This window comes from Schistocerca gregaria, chromosome 8 (assembly GCF_023897955.1).
Source record: "Schistocerca gregaria isolate iqSchGreg1 chromosome 8, iqSchGreg1.2, whole genome shotgun sequence".
In the NCBI taxonomy this organism is placed as follows: domain Eukaryota; kingdom Metazoa; phylum Arthropoda; class Insecta; order Orthoptera; family Acrididae; genus Schistocerca; species Schistocerca gregaria.
In genome coordinates this window covers 454296400-454319470 of record NC_064927.1, presented here as the reverse complement: position 1 = coordinate 454319470, position 23071 = coordinate 454296400, and the positions used below count along the sequence as shown (strand labels likewise).

At 37.5% G+C, this 23071-nt stretch overlaps 1 protein-coding gene across 1 annotated transcript in view; it reads right to left on the bottom strand.

The window, feature by feature from the left end:
• LOC126284216 (phenoloxidase 2-like) overlaps positions 1-23071 on the bottom strand; it is a 228595-nt gene that overhangs the window by 94367 nt on the left and 111157 nt on the right. Inside the window, exon 9 of the mRNA XM_049982987.1 lies at positions 12497-12625. Within this exon, the coding sequence (XP_049838944.1) occupies positions 12497-12625 (129 nt within the window). The remainder of the gene's footprint in view (positions 1-12496; positions 12626-23071) is intronic.

The window sequence follows — 23071 nt, the reverse complement described above, 5'->3', positions numbered from 1 at the left end:
TGCAACAACAGTAATCTTACAAAATTCAGCAGCATTCTGTCTTTATGCTTCTCCTACTTCTGATGAAAAGGAGATGCAGCATAACTGATAAGAACTCTTAGTCAGATACTGCATCAGCAGTCTGTCTTTAACACTAATGGATTGATGCACATTATTATCAAGATTGGCAACTCTGAGTTCATCTCTTAGTCAGATACTGCATCAGCAGTCTGTCTTTAACACTAATGGATTGATGCACATTATTATCAAAATTGGCAACTCTGAGTTCATCTATAAAGAGTATTTCTTCCATCTCCATCAATGTCAATCTCATAAAATTTTGATAGATTTGTGGATTTTCCATCACAAGCTCAACAGTGGGATTCTTGCATGCTCCAAAATCATCCTGCTACCTGATCTTCTCTCTTATCAAACACGAACATGGCGATTTACACTTTTTCCTTGCCCCTTTGCATATTAAAAGTGCAGCTGCAGCCCAATGGTCTTCCATCACAGCCTCTTCCTTCATGCACAGAACAAAGAAAGAAAAATCTCACAGAAAGTGATCTCTTGGCTCTCGCACTCTCATCCTGCTGTGCGTAAATGCTTTCGAAACTAACCCTCACAAGACTCTCATATACTTACAGAAAGTACTCGCAAGGAAGTATCATACAGTAACTATCAGCAAAAGTTGATCCCTAGTGTAAACAGATCTGCAAATTGCCCCTGAGAGTACCAAACTCTCTGAGAGCAAAAACCTCTCATATGTATACCAGCCCTTAGTAATAGGGTAATGGCCTTTCAGACCGGTGCACAAATTTCAACACTAAAAGGAATTTGTGCATGAACAGAAGATAAATATAATTTCAAAATATCCAGAAATGTTAATTCAGTGGGAACAGAGACTTTTTCAAACTTCATTAAAGAGCAAGAGTTGCATGAAGTTTATAGTCCACATAACATAAAGATAATGCATTCCTCACCACATTTCTCATGTTCTTTGAAAGTTGCCTTCTACTGGGCTCTTTAAAATGCCACACTGGCACTAACAGGCAATCTGGATGGCTGACTAATGGGATATGGATTTCTAGTAGAACAAAGTGGGAATTATATCAAAATGTTAGGAATAGTAACAATTGAGCCCCAGCAGTCCACTACAAACAGTACTATAAGATGCTCAAAAATGTCATTATAAGGGCAAAAAACATGTGGTATGCAAATAGAATAGGTAATTCTCATGATAAAATTGAAACCATTTGATCAATCACGAAGGAACTGTATGGCAACAACACAGGATCGAGGATACAAAGTCAATATGTAATTTTTGTTACCAGTAAGTACGTACAAATGTACAGTACTTAACATTCACTTTCTGAATACAGCAGCTGAAGTAAATAAGAACTTAGCGTTTGCAAGAGTTATCAAAAAGGCCATCTATATAAGAGTGATTGATCATTTCAGTACACAATATTCACTGTCAAACATACAAATTAGTTTCAGAAGAGGCTTTACAACTGAAATGCTATACTCTTTTTTTTTTTCTCGGCGAGGCACTGGATGGATTAAACAAAAAGATTTGAATACTAGGTATCTTCTTTGATTTAACTAAGGTGTTTGATTTTGTTGATCACAATATGTTACTGCAGAAGCTGGACCACTGCGTAATATGAGGATTAGGTCACAATTGGTTCTTATTCCATACTTTAAGAACAGACAGCTAAAGGTCCTTTTCCACAGTAATGAGGACGGCAATGAGTTGACGTCTGATTGGGGCATGGTTAAGTGGGAGGTACTTCAAGGGCCAGTGCTGGGACCACTACTGTTTCTTACTTTACATAATCGATATGCATTCTAATATGGTGGGTGATTCTAAAATATTTCTGTTTGCTGATGACACTTGTTTGGTAGTGAAGGATATTAAGTGCAACATAGTCAGTGTATTAATTACAGCAGTTCATGACACAAGTTCATGGTCTAAAAAAAAATAATGATGTTAAATCACAAAGACTCAATTTTTACAGTTTCTAACACACACTTCAACTAAAACTGACATGTGGAACACACAGAATGGGCATGTGATTAGTGAATTTGAACAGTTCTACGTTCTGAGTGTTCAGATAGTAAACCGTCATGGAAGGCCCATATTCAGGATCTAATTCAAAAACTGAATGCTGCTATATTTATCATTAGAACAGTATCTACCTTAACTGAGAGTCCAATGTGAAATTAGTCTCCTTTGCTTATTTTCATTCACTTATGACATACAGGATTATATTCTGGGATAACTCATTCCATTCACAATGGATATTTTTGGCTTGGGAATGGGCAGTCTGAGCAGTATGCGTTTAAGTTCATGAATCTCTTGTCGATCCCTATTATACTCAAATTCTGACAGTGGCCTCTCAATATTTATGATCTTTAATGTCATTTTTTGTTTACAATATGAGTTTATTCCCAAGAATTAATAGCTTTCACTCAGTTAATAGGCAGAAATCCAGTCTGCATTTGGATCACACCTCCTTCACTCTTGTGCAGAAGGAATTGCAGGATTCTGCTGCATCCATTTTCAATAAGCAACATTCAAAATAAAAAATCTTAGCAGTCATACTCGCACATTCAAGTCCAATCTGAAGATTTTCCTCATGGATCATTTCTTCCATTTTTCCATTCTGGAGACTACAGAAAACCAGGTTGGAACTTTACACTATGATTTACTCTTCTTATTCTTTTTGTGGTCTCCTGATATTCTTTGTTTATTGCGTAAAGCAAAACATTCATTGGACCACAGTGTCCTGAAGTGATTTACGATTTACTAATGGCTCATTTAGCTCAGAATATACATATTGTAAAGGCTAGGGCGTAATTTTTGGAGAGTGGTAAGCTTGAATTGTGGTTTTACAGAGTGTTTCACGATTCCTATTACAGGCTCCTAGAGGTAGTAGAAGAAACTTAGTAGATAAAGTTTTGATAAGGAACTGTGTCCAGAAATGTACCATTTGAATATAAAATAAGTTTGAAATTTGGATCAGTTTCAAGACTCCTCTCCACAGTAGGCACAAAAATTGAAAATAGGGTCTCATGATTTACTCCTGTTGTAATTATGACATCACATACCATTTTCATCTGGCTACAACAATGGCTGTGAGCAACTGGTACATTCATAACTAGGATGGTTGACTGCGGTGCTCCATGAATTCAGTGCACTCTCGACTTCGAAGAGGACATCCTTCATCACATAGAGGAGAACCTGATGATAAGTACCTGAAACATTGTCCATGCCTTGGCCTCTTGTGTAGCACAACACGTCAACGTTTTGTTGTCTCCATGTGTGCATGCAGTAAAGGAAGAGATCTGAAAGTGATCTGATCATAAAATTTTATTTTACATCCAAATGGTACATTCCAGACATATTCCTAATCAAAACATTATCTACTAAGTCTCTCCTACAATTCTTAGAAGCCTGTAATAGGATTTGTAGAACACCCTATATATCACACGGGTGACAGATTAAAAAGGGGTGAACCATGACCACCAACTTCAGTTTTCAAATAACATATGCTGATGCCTGCATACAACTTTGTTTGCATAATCCATAATCATGAATTTTAGTCAGTGGCATACAGGTCCCAGTTTAAATGAAGTACAAGGTGTCCACATGAAAGCTTCCTGATATTCAAATGGAATTAAAATAATGCTATAAGATATAAATACTTGTGATCTGCAGCATCATGTAAAGCAACTGAAAATGTTGTGTAGATTTTTCTGTAAATGAAACCTTTGTTTTGTTTGAGGTGCTAAATAATAACCAGAGAGAGGCCAATGGATAATGTGGTATGCGAAAACAAAATCACTGATTGCTGTCAAAAGAAATTTTCATTCTAAATTTCAAAGATGTTAAAATGATTAAGGCTTGGCTTGACAAGCACTTGCCCTCTGGGAGAGTAAACAGTTAGGTTCTGGCAGAAAATCCACATCTAATGAAATAACACAATGAAAATTCAAGGTTGGAATATCAAAAATATTGACAAAAGGATAGATTGCTAACCATTGTAAGAACGACCAGCTGAGCTGAAGACAGGTGCAATGAAAAGACTGTCTTCTTCAACAAAGAAAACAAGCAAGCAAATTTCACACATACATGACCACTACCACCAACTGCTTCATTTTAACTGGAGCTGCTGATGGTGGCAGCGTATGTGTGGGAGGTAAAGTACCAGTGGTAAAGTACCAATGTTACAAGTGATAGAGCAACGGTTTTTTTAGGGCAAGGAGGGCAGAAACAAAAGATGTCCAGAGACAGGTTAAAAATGACATTCACACTGATAAAACAGGCAGACGGAAAGCAAATTTTAGGTACACAATTCAAGCAGACAACCCCTGATTGAAACTAGAGATACACAAAAATTGACAGGAAAATGAGATTCATCTAGTAGTATTTCAGCCAGGGCAAAAAATCAGTTATCCTTATTGCATCAGAATATCTGAGGACTAAGGTGTAAGCTTAATGAGTTGCTGATTTGTGTTGAAGAATTAGAATTGAGCAAACCAGCTGATATATCATCTCTCTCTGAACATCATGTGACCACTGTTACAGGATTAAAGTTAGATTCTTACTTCTGTAGAGAAAATATGGAGAAAGGAGGAGTTGCCACATTTGTCAGAAATTGTTTTGATTTCAAGAATATTGATATGAATACATTTTGCTCGGAGCAGCACTTAGAAGCTTGTGCAACAGAAGTAGTATTTTGTAATAAGTCCTTTATAATAGTAAGAATATACAGATCACCTGCCAGAAATTTTAACCTCTTCATAAAAAATTTGGAGTCTCTGTTGTCCCATCCCACAGTAAAAAACAAGGAAATAGAGGTTTCTGGTGATTTTAATGTGGATTCATTGAAAAGCTCTGTCAGTGAACAATTATTGCAATCAGTTACACTATCATTCAATTCATTTCCTACTGTGAACTTTGCAGCTAGAGTATATAAAGGCTCTGAGACTGCTATTGATAATACATTTGCAGACAAATCTAGGAAAAAAAGTCATATCACAAAACCAATAGTGAATTGGCTATCTGATACTGACATCCAGCATTTTGTGTTAAATTTTGAAACTTGTCAAGATAAAAAAATGGAAGAAGCACAGGAGCAAATCCTTGAACTAGAGAAATAAGCAGCTAAAATAGGTATTCACATCTCCTTTGAAAAAACTAAGCTATTGACAAACATCAAGCACTCATGTAAATGTCTCAAAGTTCAAGAACAGAAGATTGAAATAGTAAAAGAATTCAAATATCTCAGAGAATGGATTAGTTGGAATGCTGGAGAAAGCAAAGCAATGGAATCCAGGAAAAATAAACTTGAATTGAACTTCAAAAAAAAAAAAAAAAAAAAAAAAAAAAAAAAAATCCCTTTCATGGGGGTCCATAATTACACATTACAAGACAGTGATTAAGCCAGAAGCACTGTATGCAGCAGAAACACTAAACATGAATTTCAAAGGCTAAATGGAGAAACTTGAGCTAAAGGAAAGACAAATTTTAAGAATAATCATAGGGCCAAAATTTCAAGACGATAAGAAGATTATACACTCAAAAATGAAATCTTCTCAGAATGAATTTCAACAGATTAACTAAACAAATCTTTGACTTTTTCCGAAACTGTAAAATGAAACCCAGCTGGTTTAAAGAAACTGAGAAAGACCTAGTAGAATTAAAGATTTCAGAAAATTCACTTATTGATCTAACAGCTAAATTAATTACTAAAGATGAAAACATAAAGTTCCAAGACAAATCTACACAAGAGTCCAAACCCTTCATCTCGGAAGAAGAGAGGAAAAGAAGATCAGAAAGAATGAAGAAATACTGAGCTCTAAGAAAAAAACAACACACAAAGAAATGATTGATCCACTGTACCCCATAGAGGATGAAACGAAAGAAGAAGGAAAAAATCTACTAAATCTCAGTACAGGAGGGTAATAAATCAGTCAAAAATTGAGAAATTCAGGAAATTCCTCAACGACATGAACTGAATAGATGTTTACAATATTTCTGACTCAAATGGAAAATACAAAGCATTCATTAATAAAGTTACTTCCGCTTCTGAAAACTGTTCTCCCATAAAGGTAACCCAGATCACACAGAAGTCAAAAAATAAACCATGGACACAAGGAATAAAAATACCATGTAAGACAAAAAGAAGACTTTATCTACTATCTAGGAACAGCTCTGATGTTAGCACTGTAATGCATTACAAAGAATAGTGCAAAATATTGGAGCAAGTAATCCAGAAGTCGAAGCAGCTTTATTATGAGAAAAAGATAATTACATCAGACAACAAAATAAAACCTGTATGGAATATCGTGAAGAGAGCAGCAGTTGGGGCCAAAAAGGAAGAGCAACAGACAGCTCTAGAAATAAATGAGACTTTGGTAACAAATGCATGTAGTGTTGCAAACCTCTCTAAACAAGTACCACATTTTTGTTACTGACCGCATGGGGTTATCAGGTTTTGTAAACAGTGCAGTGGAGTATCTGAGACCAGTCTTTAAAAATAATTTTAGTAAAATGGAAGTGACACTCATGTAGCCCAAAGAAGTAGCATCCACCATGTTGTTGTTGTTGTCTTCAGTCCTGAGAATGGTTTGATGCAGCTCTCCATGCTACTCTATCCTGTGCAAGCCTCTTCATCTACCAGTACCTACCGCCACCTACATCCTTCTGCATCTGCTTAGTGTATTCATCTCTTGGTCTCCCTCTACGATTTTTACCCTCCACGCTGCCCTCCAATGCTAAATTGGTGATCCTTTGATGCCTCAGAACATGTCCTACCAACCGGTCCCTTCTTCTTGTAAAGTTGTGCCACAAACTCCTCTTCTCCCCAATCCTATTCAATACCTCCTCATTAGTTACGTGATCTACCCATCTAATTTTCAGCATTCTTCTGTAGCACCACATTTCAAAAGCTTCTATTCTCTTCTTGTCCAAACTATTTATCGTCTGTGTTTCATTTCCATACATGGCTACACTCCATACAAATACTTTCAGAAACGACTTCCTGACAGTTAAATCTATACTCGATGTTAACAAATTTCTCTTCTTCAGAAACGCTTTCCTTGCCATTGCCAGTCTACATTTTGTATCCTCTCTACTTCGACCATCATCAGTTATTTTTCTCCCCAAATAGCTCCTTTACTACTTTAAGTGTCTCATTTCCTATCTATTTCCCTCAGCATCACCCAACTTAATTTGACTACATTCCATTATCCTTGTTTTGCTTTTGTTAACGTTCATCTTATATCCTCCTTTTAAGACACTGTCCATTCCATTCAACTGCTCTTTCAAGTCCTTTGCTGTCTCACAGAATTACAATGTCATCGGCGAACCTCAACATTTTTATTTCTTCTCCATAGATTTTAATACCTACTCCAAATTTTTCTTTTGTCTCCTTTACTGCTTGCTCAATATACTGATTGAATAACATCGGGGACAGGCTACAACCCTGTCTCACTCCCTTCGCAACTGCTGCTTCCCTTTCATGCCCCTCGACTCATATAACTGCCATCTGGTTTCTGTACAAATTGTAAATACCCTTTCGCTCCCTGTATTTTATCCCTGCCACCTTTAGAATTTGAAAGAGAGTATTCCAGTCAACATTGTTGAAAGCTTTCTCTAAGTCTACAAATGCTAGAAACATAGGTTTGCCTTTCCTTAATCTATTTTCTATGATAAGTCGTAGGGTCAGTATTGCTTCACGTGTTCCAACATTTCTGTGGAATCCAAACTGATCTTCCCCGAGGTCAGCTTCTACCAGTTTTTCCATTTGTCTATAAAGTATTTGCGTTACTATTTTGCAGCAGTGTCTTATTAAACTGATAGTTCGGTAATTTTCACATCTTTGGGATTGGAATTATGATATTCTTCTTGAAGTCTGAGGGTACTTCACCTGCCTCATACGTCTTGCTTACCAGATGGTAGAGTCTCGTCAGGACTGGCTCTCCCTAGGCCGTCAGTAGCTCTAATGAAATGTTTTCTACTCCCGGGGCCTTGTTTCGACTCAGGTCTTTCAGTGCTCTCTCAAACTCTTCACACAGTATCATATCTCCCATTTCATCTTCATCTACATCCTCTTCCATTTTCATAATGTTGTCCTCAAGTGCATCGCCCCTGTATAGACCCTCTATGTACTCCTTCCACCTTTCTGCTTTCCCTTCTTTGCTTAGAACTGGGTTTCCATCTGAGCTCTTGATATTCATACAAGTGGCTCTCTTTTCTCCAAAGGTCTCTTTAATTTTCCTGTAGGCAGTATCTATCTTACCCCTAGTGAGATGAGCCTCTACATCCTTACATTTGTCCTCTAGCCATGCGTACTTCGCCATTTTGCACTTCCTGTTGATCCCATTTTTGAGACATTTGTATTCCTTTTTGCCTGCTTCATTTACTGCATTTTCATATTTTCTCCTTTCATCAATTAACTTCAATATTTCTTCTGTTACCCAAGGATTTCTACTAGCCCTTGTCTTTTTACCTGCTTGATCCTCTCTCGCCTTCACTACTTCATCCTCCAGAGCTACCCATTCGTCTTCTACTGTATTTCTTTCCCCCATTCCTGTCAATTGTTCCCTTATGCTCTCCCTGTAACTGTGTACAACCTCTGGTTTAGTCAGTTTATCAAGGTCCCATCTCCTTAATTTCCCATCCATCATAAAATCCTTAAAATATAAGTGTTCTAGTGGGTATGATAACATATCAATGACTTTAATCTAAGTGTGTTCATGTGAGTTGAGTTCTATCTTAAGCTATTTGTGTAATCAATCTCTCATCAGTGAAAAATTTACAGACTTCCTAAAATATGCCAAAGTTAAGCCTCTTTACAAGATGGGGAATAAAGAGATACCATCACACTATCGAACAATTTCACTTTTGCCGGCTTTCTCAAAAATATTTGAAACGGTTTTGTTTAAGTTTCTCCTTAAGCATCTGACTGCAAATAATATGTTGTCCAAGAAACAGTTTGGATTTATTAAGGGTCCTGATATAGAAAAAGCTATTTACACTTACATTGGGAATGTACTTAATCCATTTAGATAATAAATTAGAGGCTACTGGTGTTTTCTGTGACCTGTCAAAAGCCTTTGAATGTGTGAATCACAGCATTCTCTTACGTAAATTAGAATCTTGTGGTGTCACTGGCAGTGCTGCGAAATGGTTTGAGTCTTATTTAACTAGCAGGAAACAAAGTGTGTTGTTGTGAAATACCTGTGCAGTAAATAGTTAGTCTTCATCCGATTGGGAATTAATTACATATGGTGTTCCTCTAGGTTCCAACTTGGGTTTGTTGCTTCTCCTTGTGTACATTAATGACTTATCGTCTGTTACATTGCCAGATGAAAGTTTGTTTTCTTTGCAAATGATACAAACATTGCAATAAGTAGCAAGTCAAGTACAGACTTAGAAATAGCTGCTAATCAAATTGTCACTGACGTAGATAAATGATTTATAGCTAATTCATTCTCATTAAACTTTGAAAAGAGCCACTATATGCAGCTCTGAACCTGTGAGAGATTTCCTTCCAGCATGTGTATAACGTATGAAGTCCTGCACATCGAAGAGGTTGACAGTGTTAAATTTCTGGGAATGACATGCCACAGAATTGCTTAAGTGCCTAAACAAGTCTGTATTTGCAGAGAGAATGGTGTCAGAAGCAGGCAATATAAATATTTAAAAAAAAAAAGCGTGCTTTCATCTATTATGTCATATGGGATCATATTCTGGGGTAGCTCATCAAACCAATAAAAAGTTTTTAGCATACAAAAGCATATTATAAGACTCATTTGTGGTGTAAATTCAAAACATCATGCAGAAACCTGTTCAAGGAACTTTGTATTCTAACCTCTGCTTCTCAGTATATTTATCCCTTAATGAAATTTCTTGCAAGTAATATATCTCTATTTCCAACCAATAGCTCAATACATACTATCAATACTTGGAATAAGAACAATCTACAGAAAGACCTAAAATCACTTACCTTGGTCCAAAAAGGGGTCCAATATTCAGGAATGCACATTTTCAGTAAATTGCCAGCAACCATTAAAAACTTGGTTTCAGATAAAGCACAGTTTAAACAGAGTGTGAAAGACTTTCTGTTAGGCAGCTACATCTACTCTATAGATGAATATCTTAACAAGGACTGTTAGACCAGCTTAAGTAAAAATGGCTGTTAGATTTCAATTTTTACAGCACTTGGTCACAACAGTCAAGATTAGGTATTTTGTGTATGATAAATATATTAAAAGTGTATAACAATGTTTCATTCTGATAGCACATTAATTCTGTAAATATTAGCAGTTCCAGTTTACTGTAATGTAGTCACCTATTTTGACAGTCTCCTGACAAATGACCAGGGCAGTAAGTATTATATTCAAATTGTTATGTTTTTTATGTTATATTTTTCGGTATGTTCCACATCCATGAGAATCATGGAGCTCATGTAGAGGTGTATTAATTTTTTTGTACAATACTATTCGAGTTAATTTATGTGATGCAACAAATTGCAAATATCTATGTCTCACTGCATTTGAAAATCAAGGAGGTTTCATATGAACACACTTTATTAGCCTAGTCAAGGCATGTAAGTTATGAATGGCCATGAAGTGTAACTGAAGTACAGAACACAAACTGCTGCAGTGAACTCAACAGAGCAGTTTCCAACTCAAGCTCCAGCAGCTGCTGGCTATGCCAATTGTTGGATCCTTACTGTGTTACAGCATCATAACTCTCCACTACTCTCCAGCTGCAAAGAATAAACGAGGAGAATTTACTTCACAACATTTCCTAAAAGCCCTCAGCGAGTTTGGCATCCATCCCTAGTGCTGACCACTTCATCAAAAACTTGCATCCTTCCCACACAACGATAACATTTATAGCTGTGCATATAGAAGTTTGGAATGTAAAATTGCCACAGAATCATAAAGTTCATATCATGTATCCTTGTGCAGCTATAAAGAGTTGCTTGGCTCAAGTGTACTACAATGAAACTGCTTGGAAGTTTGCATCTAGATCTTTGCAGACGCTCTTCAAAAATATAACACATTTGTCAACGAATATGTTCATATTAATTCAAACAATAGAAAATCTAGGATGGACTGTAACAATATTAGAGAAAGAAAGTTACCACTCACCATATAGTGGAGCTGCTGAGTCGCGATAGGCACAACAAAAAGATTCGCACAATTTTAGCTTTTGGCCATTAAGGCCTTTGTCAGCAATAGACACACACACACACACACACACACACACACACACACACACACACACACACACACACACACACACACATACACTCATGCAAGCGCAACTTGCACACACTGAAATCACACTGTGAGCAGCAGCACCAGTGCATGATGGGAGTGGCAACTTGGTGGGGGTAAAGAGGAGGCAAGGGCGTGGAGGGGAAAGGATAGTATGGTGTGGGTGGTGGAGTGGTGGACAGTGAAGTGCTGCAGTTTATATGGACGGCAGGACAGAAGGTTGGGAGGGGGGGGGGGGGGGTAAGTAGTGGAAAGCAGAGAAATAAAAAGAAATTGAAAGACTGGATGTAATGGTGAAATGACGGCTGTGTAGGGCTGGAATGGGAACAGGGAGGGGGCTGGATGGATGAGGAGAGTGACTAATGAAGGTTGAGGCCAGGAGGGTTACAGGAACATAGGATGTATTGCAGGGAAGGTTCCCACCTGCGCAACTCAGAAAAGCTGGCGTTGGTGGGGAGGACCCATATGGCACAGGCTGTGAAGCATTCATTGAGAAGACCTATATTATGTTTGGCAGCTTGTTCAGCAACAGGGTGGTCCAGTTGTTTTCCGGCCACAGTTTGTCGGTGGCTATTCATGTGGACAGAAAGCTTGCTGGTTGTCGTGCCTACATAGAATGCAGCACAGTGATTGCCGCTTAGCTTGTAAATCACATTACTGGTTTCACAGGTAGTCCTGCTTTTGATGGGATAGGTGATGTTAGTGACCGGAATGGAGTAGGTGGTGGTAGGAGGATGTATGAGACATGTCTTGCATCTAGTTCTGTTACAGTGGTATGAGCCATGAGGTAAGGGATTGAGAGCAGGACGAGTATATTGTGTAGGTTTGAAGGATAGCAGGCAGGACACTTCCCATTTCAGGGTTGACAAGAGGTAATCAAAACCCTGGCGGAAAATGTAATTCAGTTGTTCCAGTCCCCGATGGTACTGAGTTACAAGCGGAATGCTCCTTTGTGGCTGGACTCTGGGACTTTGGGAGGTGTTGGGAGACTTACTACTTAACATTGAATTAATGATGTAAAGTTATGTACACACCCATAGCTCCCTGTAGTAAAGTAACTGTATCATTTATAACCACTGTTTTCTGGGGATAAAGATCATTTCAATGTCAATAATAATGTTACAAAGCTATTAAAGCAACTGTTGATATCACTCTAATAACACTTCAAAGGAAATAACTACATATAAGTATTCAGGAATGTATTAAACTTTGCCTGCTGAACGTTGTATCTCGGTAAAACACTTTTGTGTCTCTGAAAGATTCCATCTACAAAGGCATGCCACCTGTAGAAAACAGGATCCCTCATATTCGTTGCTGGATCAGCAACAACACCAAATGATTCCTGTAAGAAAAATGAAATTATTTGCATACATATTCAATTAAATTCTCAGTTAAACATAGTACAATTTAAATTATGAGTCCTGAAGTGAGAAGTTCAAAACCATGAAACAAGCCTATCTTTAAGCCAAATTACTGTGCTGAGTAACAGTTCATAAACATACCAATGAAAATGCAGATTCTACTAATAACAGTTTCATACAGAATAATATGATGCCTTGACTAAAAGTAACCCACTTTGTTCACAGATTGTTTAACAACTTTTGCTAAATATCTGTAGACATAACAATTATTCATTGACAATCATAAACAAAATGTCAGAAATTTGTCTATAGTTGTAAACTCTCATGTATGGTAATGATCTATGTTTCTGCATACGTTTACACAATACTACACAGCAAATACTCTGTATTGTATTGTAGTCTGTTGACCCACTTAATTATGTGGCATACAACAAGTAAAATTTATTATTATTATTTACTGGCCTTATGAGCCATTTTTCTATAAGAACTGCACATTATACTGCTGTACAAAGACAATACAGATTAGGGTTTGATAAATGTAATATTATGATGTGATGGCAAATATCATTACATGATTATGATATGACGTGATGAAAACATGCACATACATTACACAAATAAGATATGACATAAGTATATAATTAATGTATGTCAATACACTGTTATTCAGTTTCATCTTCCCATGTCTTAAATAAGCAAATACAACATGCTCAAATGCACCACATGTGTGTGTGTGTGTGTGTGTGCACATGGTCCCCCCCCCCTTCCCCCCCCCCCCCCCCCCACACACACACACAAAATCTGCAATGTTTCAGATATTTAGCAATGGCTGAATTATAGAGGATGGGATGCTCTCTGAGTGGGCTGCAAGGTAAGGAAGTGTACAGGCATGTAGAATGTAGATTATGTAAAAAAACTCAATGTAATTCAGTGATTTGTGTGACAACACTGTCTTCAACAGATTTTGGCAACCTCAATATCAGAAGAGGGCCACACTCTTCCTTATAATAACAACCATGTTCAGTTGCAAACATGGGGAGGTCAGTTCTGATAAATATTGCATGCTACAAGTGTCAAACACTATGAACAACAATGGCTGGACTAAATGTGCTATTAGTGATACACTCACCACAATTAATAATGTGGATGATACTTTGGCAGTGGGAACTGTGCTGCCATCAGTATGTGGGCAAATGGAAATTTGAACAGATAAATACGCATCACAAATACAGAAGTATCACAGCTTCAAAGCAGATGGGAAAACACCAAGATATCATATCTAAATTCCAAGGAAGGGTCTAAGAAGGACTATACATTTCCTGGCAAATTAGAGACCATACCTACACTGTGTTTCTATAAATGATGTTGTGGTATGGCAATGCTCAGTGCAATAGGAGGGCTGCTTGTCAATTGAGTGCAGAGCATTTTCCACACTGCCAGACACCTCCACATTCCTTCATTGCTACACTGAAGTGCCTGTGAAGAGACTGTACTTCATGCAGTATAAGTGGATGTGATGATGAGTACCAGAAACATATCAGGTAGATTGCAAGTGGATCAGCAAACTGTCAGGTGTCTTCTGCATGAGCAGCAGCTACACCTGTACCACCCACAGAAGGTACAGGCAATGAAGCTACAGGACTTTACATCACAAATCCACTTCTGCAGGGGTTCTTGCACCAGTGTATGGATGAGCCTGGGTTCCCATGGTGGATCCTTTTCATGGGTGAAGCCAAGTTTCCAGGGAAGCTGTTCTCAATTCCCTCAACAGTCATGTGTGGGCTCATGAACACCTGCATGCTGCATACCCCCATGGATTCCAGGAATGAAACAATCTGAAGATTTGGGTAGGTTTCCTTGATGGACATGTGACTGTGCCATATGTTCTTCCACCACATCTCACTGATGTCACATACTTGCAATTCATTGATGACATACTGCATGGGCCCTTTGAAGATGTGCCACTGCATGTGTGTCAAAATGTGGCTCCAGCACAATGGCACACCATCTCATTTTTCACGTGCCATCCAAGATCACCTGGACCAACAATCTGGCAATGGTGGACAGGATGTGATGTCCTGATTGTATGGCTTGCACATTGTCCTGACTTGAACCTGCTACGCTACTACCTGTGGGATCACATAGAATCCTTGATTTATGAGATCTCTGTGGCTTTTGAGGAAGATCTACAAGTGCAAGTTAAAGCTGTGGAAAATACTGGAGGACCATGAATTGGTGATCATATGTAGCAAAACATGGTACTGAGATACCATACATGTGTTAACATCAGTGGTTGTCACACTAAGCCCTACTTGTAAGTGTATCCAGATGACAAGCACCAGCAGTCAAGGAGCAATGTGTGTTGTAGTATTTTGCATGTAGTGGGAAAACAGTACATTTCAGGACATGAGTTTCTATTCTCTAATTAAATACCATGGTCCCCACTACAAATCCTCAAAGCCAGTAAAGGGAATATAACAGTTATGATATTCATGGCAGATACAGATACATTTGTCTGTACAAAAGTTGTGTGCATGTGTGTGTGTGTGTGTGTGTGTGTGTGTGTGTGTGTGTGTGTGTGTGTGTGTGTGTGTGTAAATTATTAATCTTATATTCTATAATTTAATACATGTGAAGGAGACAAAATCATTGCTATTAGGCTGTTGGCCTTCAAAGCTACTGTATGGGCAGTTATCATAAAGTCTTAATTGTCACCTTGAAAGAATAAAGTTGCACAATTAATTTCTTGTTTGTTTGGCAAATGGATATCTGCAGTGCTGATACACATTAAAAACCCTATACTGCACTACCACAGCACACCATTAAAGCAGACATTAAAAAATGACTCAAGTTGTTGATAAAGTGGAGGTGGGGTGCGCCATTTTGCTTTGTCTCCTATAGCAGTGCACTTTGATAATGCAGAGCAGGGAATTCAATGCATGTCAAAACTGGAGAGTTGTATTTGCAACAAACAACAAATTAATTTTGCAACTTTGTACTTTGAGGTGATAATTAAAACTTTATAACTACCTCTCATATTACTTGGCAGATGATGTTTTTCTCTGTTAAATATAGACTGTCATTAGAGTCTGAATAGTAGCATGGTGGAACCACACCACTTCCTATAATATCACTCCTGACAGAAATAATTTTTTTTTCAGATATCTAATAATGCAGGTAGGGTACCATGAATACTTGAAATTCCTAAATTCTTGTATCTGCTGTAATTCGCTAAGCTTTATTACTCAATGCATTTCTTTCAGACCACTAATGATAACAGTATAATTGGTTTTTGAGAAAACATTTTATGTAATGAAATATGCACAATTTAAGTCGTATAAACCATCATCGCTTCAAGATTTGACTCCACTAGGAATTATTTGTTGTAGGGTTGGCACACACAAATGTTATACTTTTTTGAAAAATTTAATGTTTTGAAACTTGTTCCCACTCAAAACTATTTTATCCTATAATATTCAAATCTTCAAATTCCACAGAAGATCATGAACTACAAGCCGAATGAGGAAAGAGATACTGGAAGGCCTCAGAAAAGATGGGAATGATTTTGTTTGTGAGTTCAGAAAAGGCAGTAACCAAATAGAGAAGGGTAACGGATGATGGTGGTGGTGGTGGTGGCAGTGGGTGACATCTGGAGGTTTAGGTGTGAGCAAAATGGTGCTGCTCAACAAGAAAATAAAAATATAGCTGAATTAGCTCATTCAATGTTAACATCTAACATGGACGATAAGTAGTCTGGACAAGAAGAGAATAGAAGCTTTCGAAATGTGGTGCTACAGAAGAATGCTGAAGACTAGATGGGTAGATAACATAACTAATGAGGAGGTATTGAATAGAATTGGGGAGAAGAGGAGTTTGTGGCACAACTTTACAAGAAGAAGGGACCAGTTGGTCGGACATGTTCTGAGGCATCAAGGGATCACCAATTTAGCATTGGAGGGCAGCGTGGAGGGTAAAAATCATAGAGGGAGACCAAGAGATGAATACACTAAGCAGATTCAGAAGGATGTAGGTTGCGGTAGGTACTGGTAGATGAAGAGGCTTGCACAGGATAGAGTAGCATGGAGAGCTGCATCAAACCAGTCTCAGGACTGAAGACCACAACAACATGTTAATATCTATAGTGTAGTAGCTTGGATTTTATCGTTTTGTAATTTCTGTCCTATCCACATCTTTAAGTAATGTATCCTGTAACAAAGTTAATAATAATCAATTTATGATAGAAGCAAGCATGTGAAAACCTCGACAATAGTTTACAGTAGAACACCAACAGACTTCTTGTCATAAATCACATACCCTAACTTTTGCAATGTTGTTGTATCTCACATGGACAGAAGAAAGATGGTCTATCATAGTTTTTTGAATTGGTTATGCATTAGGGAATAATTTTCTTGGGAAATTCTACAAACACACCAAGGCTATTAATTCCTCTGAAGGTAATCATTAGAAGTGTGTGCTGATATAAAAATGAGTAATATCATGAATTATTTAAGAAAGTAAAAATACTAACTATTCCTTCATCAAACATTTTATAAATTTTGATTTTTGTACACAACCAATATAAACTTTAAAATATCTGCTTTAAGTACAGTTATAGTACACTACAAGGAGAACTTCAAACTTTCATCACATCACTTAAAGCTTTATGCTCAGACACCACTGTAAATGGGGCTAAAAATTCATAATACACTAAAAGGTAGGACCATATTAAACATGTAATTTGGATTTCTGCAAAGATTATTCCAAAACATTTTAGGAGAATAATGTTGTTATCCCATTCTATTTTTGAAAGCAGAAATCATAATCCACTACTGGCTTGCTGGGCCTATCATAGAGATGGAAATAAATACTCTGGTGGAATGATAAAACAAAGGATATAGTACAGATGAAGAATAGAGCATTTATGGTATGGTTCCAGAAAAGAAGAGACTAGAGAAGAGTATCAAGCAAGAAAGAAAGAAGCAAAAAGAGTGGTGGTGGAGGAGGGAAGAAAGTGGATGGAATAGTATACCAGAATGATGGAGGAGGATAATGAAGGGTCAGAAAAGGTGTTATATGGGATGATTAAAAGTAAGAGGAAGAACGATACCACAGATTAAGCCCAAATGGAGACCTGGATGAGGAGGAACAAGCTGAGGAGAAAGAATAGCGGCTGCAGCAGGTACATGGAGAGAAATGGAAGAGGCATTGGGAAACATGAAGGGAAAGAAGACATCAGGTCTGGATGAGCTAAGTGTAGAGATGGTGAGAGTAGCAGGAGAGGTGGGGGTCAATGGCAATATCAAGTAATGAAAATTGTGTGGAGACAAAAGATGATCCCAGATAACTGGGAGAAGGGAATAATTGTCCCGATCTTTAAGGAGGGAAATAGAAAAGAGCTCAAGAACTATTGGGAGATAACATTGATGAGTCATTGTGCAAAGACTTTTGAAAAAATTTTGGATGCAAGAATTCAGGTAAAATTGGAAAGAAGGATGAGAGAAGAGTAACATGGCTTAAGAATAGGAAGGTCCATGGCGGATCTAATTTTTGTTGTAAGACAATTACAGGAACAGCATTATGAATATGGAATAGATCTTCTTGGACATTGAAAAAGTATATGATAGTGCATGTAGAAGCAAAGTGTGGAAAGCCCTGGAGAATAGAGAGTAGCAAAACAGATTATTTGGAGGATAAGGGAAATGAACCGTGAGCTGTGTGAAAGTGTGAGGAGAGAGATCAGCTTGGATTGAACAGAAGAATGGCTTGAGACAGGGAAGTGCCCTTTCACTATTACTCTTCATTGCAATTACTGATTTATAATGAGTGCAGTAGCACAAGTAATTGGTGAAGGAAATATGAAAGCTATGGTGGTTACAGATGATCTGATGATTTGGGAGAATAAGGAGGAGGAAGTGCAAGAGCAGTTGGATGTATGGGAATGGACAGTACAAGAATGTTAGATGAAATTCAGTGTAAGTAAGAGTGAAATGATTATCACAACAGGAACGAAGGAGAGAGGAACAACTGGAATAACAATTGGTAGGGAATGACTGAGTAGAGTGGAGAGTTTCAAGTATCTAGATATCCTGATACAGAAATATGGAAAAAACGACAGAGAAATACACTAGTGGGGGAGAAAAGCAGAAGCATTTTGCAAGTGTGTCAGAAGCCTGATATTGAAGCAAATATGTACCCCAAATCAGTAAAAAGGTTATATACTGGTCTTACTATGTCATGATCCTGACATATGCATCTGAAACCTGGGTTATGAAAGGAAGGGAGAAAATCAAAGTACAAGCTAGTGAGATGAAATTCTTGAGGAACAGTACTGGAGTGACAAAAATAGACAGGTTAAGAAATGACAGAGGAGATAGAGAAATCAAGGCTGAGATGGTACGGGCATGTTAAACGAACAGAAGAGAAGAGGATACCCAGGAGGATACATGAGATGAAACTGAAAGGAAAGACCAAGAGGAAGACAGAGAGACAGATGGCTGAAAGGAGTGGAGGAACGTGTGCAGAAGAAAGGAGAAGACTGGACCAAGATGAAGACGGAGAGATAGTGGCAAGACATAAGATGATGGAGAGGCTTATGTTCCAAAATGACCTGGCCAGAGGCTGGAAACAGTCCAAAATGATGATTAGTGTTGTTATCCCGTTGAAGAATTCTTAGTAGACAGTCTGGCACTTTGAATAAAAGAAATCTGTGGACTTTTAAATATGTAACTAATATTGCAGTGTTGTACGTATCGAACAAAAGAAACCTGCAAACTGTTACCCTACAACAAATATTGCAGTGACAGATTGATTGTTTTTTATTTGGTTCCATCTGATTACATTTCATACAAAGTTTGTACTTGTAACATAGGACAAGTCAACTTGAACCTGTTTTCTTGCAATATTTAACCTATTTATTACAATATAAAACATCAAAGTGGCAATACTTATAATAATGTTGCATACATTTTTCACCCATTTTTTAGGTACTGAAAATTATTTACACACTACATTATAATCATATTTACATTTTTCTCTCCATATTCATGTTCTCAAGTTATTTACATATCATAATATGTTCAATTAGTTACAGTACCTCTACAACAATAACAGTGGCATTTTTCATTCATTGATACATATACTCTTCCACACTATAAAATTCTTTTTCCATTAAATAATCCTTTAAAGGGTTTTGGAATGTCTTTTTGCTCACATTGTCCTGAAAACTCTTTGGAAGGCACTTAATGGGTTTGACACCTGAGTATCGAGGACCCTTTTCGGCAACTCTCAGTCTGCAATGTATACTTCTCAGCTGGCCTTTATTTCTTGTTTCATATGTATGAATGTCTTCATTTCTTTCTAATACCTCATTTCCTTTTATTAATGATATTATTGTTTTGTAAATGTATACAGATGGAAATGTCACTATTTTTAGACTATGGAAAGTAGTTCTACACGAGTCTCTTTGTTTCCTGTTCAATATGGTCCTAACAGCGTTTTTCTTCTTCTTCTCCTTTTTTTTTTTTTTTTTTGCAATGTAAATATTCTTCTTGCATTTTTGCTGTATTGTATGTATCAGCATTTTTGATGCACTTTCACAAAAAACTATTAATCTATAATGGATAACTTTCTTAAAATAGTGTAAAAATATCTTCTGTTAATCATTGTAAAAATTCCTGATGTTGCTTCTGTACAACTGATGTAATGATCTGTACATTGCATGCAATTAGACTAATAAATCGCATTTCACATTAAAAAGCCAGCATGGACAAAGCCACAGTCAGCTGGAGGAGAGTATTCAACCAGTGAAAATACTTTCAATTTATTCAGTTTGTGTCCAGTAGTCACTATGTTGTAATTCCTTTCCATTACTCAATAATATCAATTCAATGAGTTAACAATATTGAATTTAATTGTTTTATTTTACGCAGTTAGGTAAACTTGGCAAAAACTGGAGTAAAAAAGAACTGTCAAACATAAAAAGAAAGACTAGACATAACAGTGGTCAGATGTATCTGCAATCCGAAGAACAAATAAAATACACTTTGCATCTTAACCCAAAGTTGATGCTTCCCACACACACACAGACAGTGTTGGGTATGTCTTCTACCACTACTGGCATCTGATTGCAAGCCTTCTTACATTCAGCCATGCTGAAGAGCTTAGCTGTGGCTAGCACAATAGTGAAATCCATTATATTAGTGACTGGATAGCGGCTCGGGATGGTATGTGTGTTTAATGCATGACATCCAGATACTACCTTTAGTTTTTACCAGATGCAATGGTGGTGCCCATGGGCTGCCTGAACCAGTTTGTAGTATCTCTGCAACTGATTCGGCTACAGCAAAATGGTCAAGTGCTAATCTTTTCAGCTGTTGAGAGACGCTGGAAAGGTGTTGTTTTGATATGATACACCATGGTATGCTGAACTTTACTTATCTGGCTGTCAACTTCTTCTCCAGCCTCCCATACAACCATGCTATGTGGCAAGGAAACAGTATTTGTAGCACCTTTGGCAATAGTATCTGTAATGAGTTTACCATTCACAGTTACCTGTGACATACTTAGATTAATCTCCATGCTTCACTGACTAATAAAGTCTGCTCCTAATATCAGTTCTATCACATTTGCGATCATGAACTTCCACTTGAACTTCCTGTTAAAACCTGGATTCACTTCCATCTCACAAATACTGTACATTGTTACAGGTGAATTGATGGCTGCTGTAAAACAGATTGGCACAGATACCAACACATTTTCATCCTGGCTGACTGGTAGTGTGATTACATCACCAGAACCCAAGTTGATCAGGTAGGATTGGCTTGTTTTTTTGTCCCTTACATGTAACCGGCACAATAATTTGAGCAAGCAGATCAGTTCTTTGCATGCATGATTGAGTCATCATTAATTACTTGACCAATAATGAACACTGTGACTTTGCTTGTAATTTGGAGCTCTTGCGGAATTTCATAGCCTGCCACAGCTATCACAGGCTGCTGAAGCTGTTTGAGTATGCACACTGGGACACACGGCCCAATCACCAACACACCAATAATACCCACACACTGGGTTGTCCTGCTTCCCTCGTACCACCTTGTCTATCGGCTTCTTTGTAAATGATGGATGCCAATTCTCTTCATCTTGTCTCGTGCAGGTTCACTTACCAACTGTCAGGGCTAACAAGTGCTTCTGCAGTTCACCTATTTGGCATTTTAAACTTCTAAGCCATTCAATTATTTGCCACTCCTTCTGAATAGCAGCTACCTCTCCCGATTTGTCATCACTGGCTACCTGCATCACTAATGAAGTGATGCTTGATCTATTATCACATCGACTTTGTCCACTACTCCACTACTGCAAGTATAAGTTTAGTCGACATCATCTCTCTTACACAGCAGAACAGCTGGGTTTTTTATTCCCCTCACCTGGTAGTTGCCTAAACCATATGTGACATTGCATGCATCATGTTAGATATTGGCTTTTCTCCAATGATTCTTTAAATGCGAACATTTTTAGATTAGGCTTTACCATGACTGTTACTGACATTAAATGAAACAACAAGTTCACTGTTACCAGTCACCGTTTTATTTATTTTCACGGCGTGTTTCGAAGGTTTAAACCTCCATCATTGGGTGGATTTACATTAGTAAGTATTACATTTGTGTGTGTGTTGTGTTACGATTTTTGGAGGAACTTGTGACATTGGCTAGTGGAGAAAACAAGACACTATTTCAGAATATGGTTTAGGATTACTTTTGACAAAAAGTCACAGTGACCACTGAAGGTACTGTAGTTTACTTATTTAATGTTTACCATTAGATATCAGTTTAATTTTTTGTCAAAAGTAATCCTAAACCATATTCTGAAATAGTGTCTTGTTTTCTCCACTAGGCAATGTCACAAGTTCCTCCAAAAATCGTAACACAACACACACACAAATGTAATACTTACTCATGTAAATCCACCCAATGATGGAGGTTTAAACCTTCAAAACACGTCGTGGAAATAAATAAAACGGTGACTGGTAACAGTGAACTTGTTGTTTCATTTAAAATCCAATGATTCTCTTTAGGGGATACAGAAACTCTGACAGTGTTCTATCATCAATACCCTCACTCTGTAATATCTGTTGCATGTGTTGATCTAACAATTTGCATATTCAGCTGACTAGCATTTCCCTCAAATGAAGATATTGTTGCTCTGAAGATGGCTTTATTACAATATCCAATATAACTGCTACCATCCAAGCATCTAAACTGTTGACTACCACATCACATCAAACTTCCTCTGGTCACTGATGATGTTGTTTTGCTGAATCGCGAACCACAACTCTGGTTTTCTCAGCACAGGCTGAGGAATATGCACTTTCATTCGTGTGTGAGAAACTACATTAAATTCATCAATTAAACTGTTTGTTGTGCTTTTAGCCC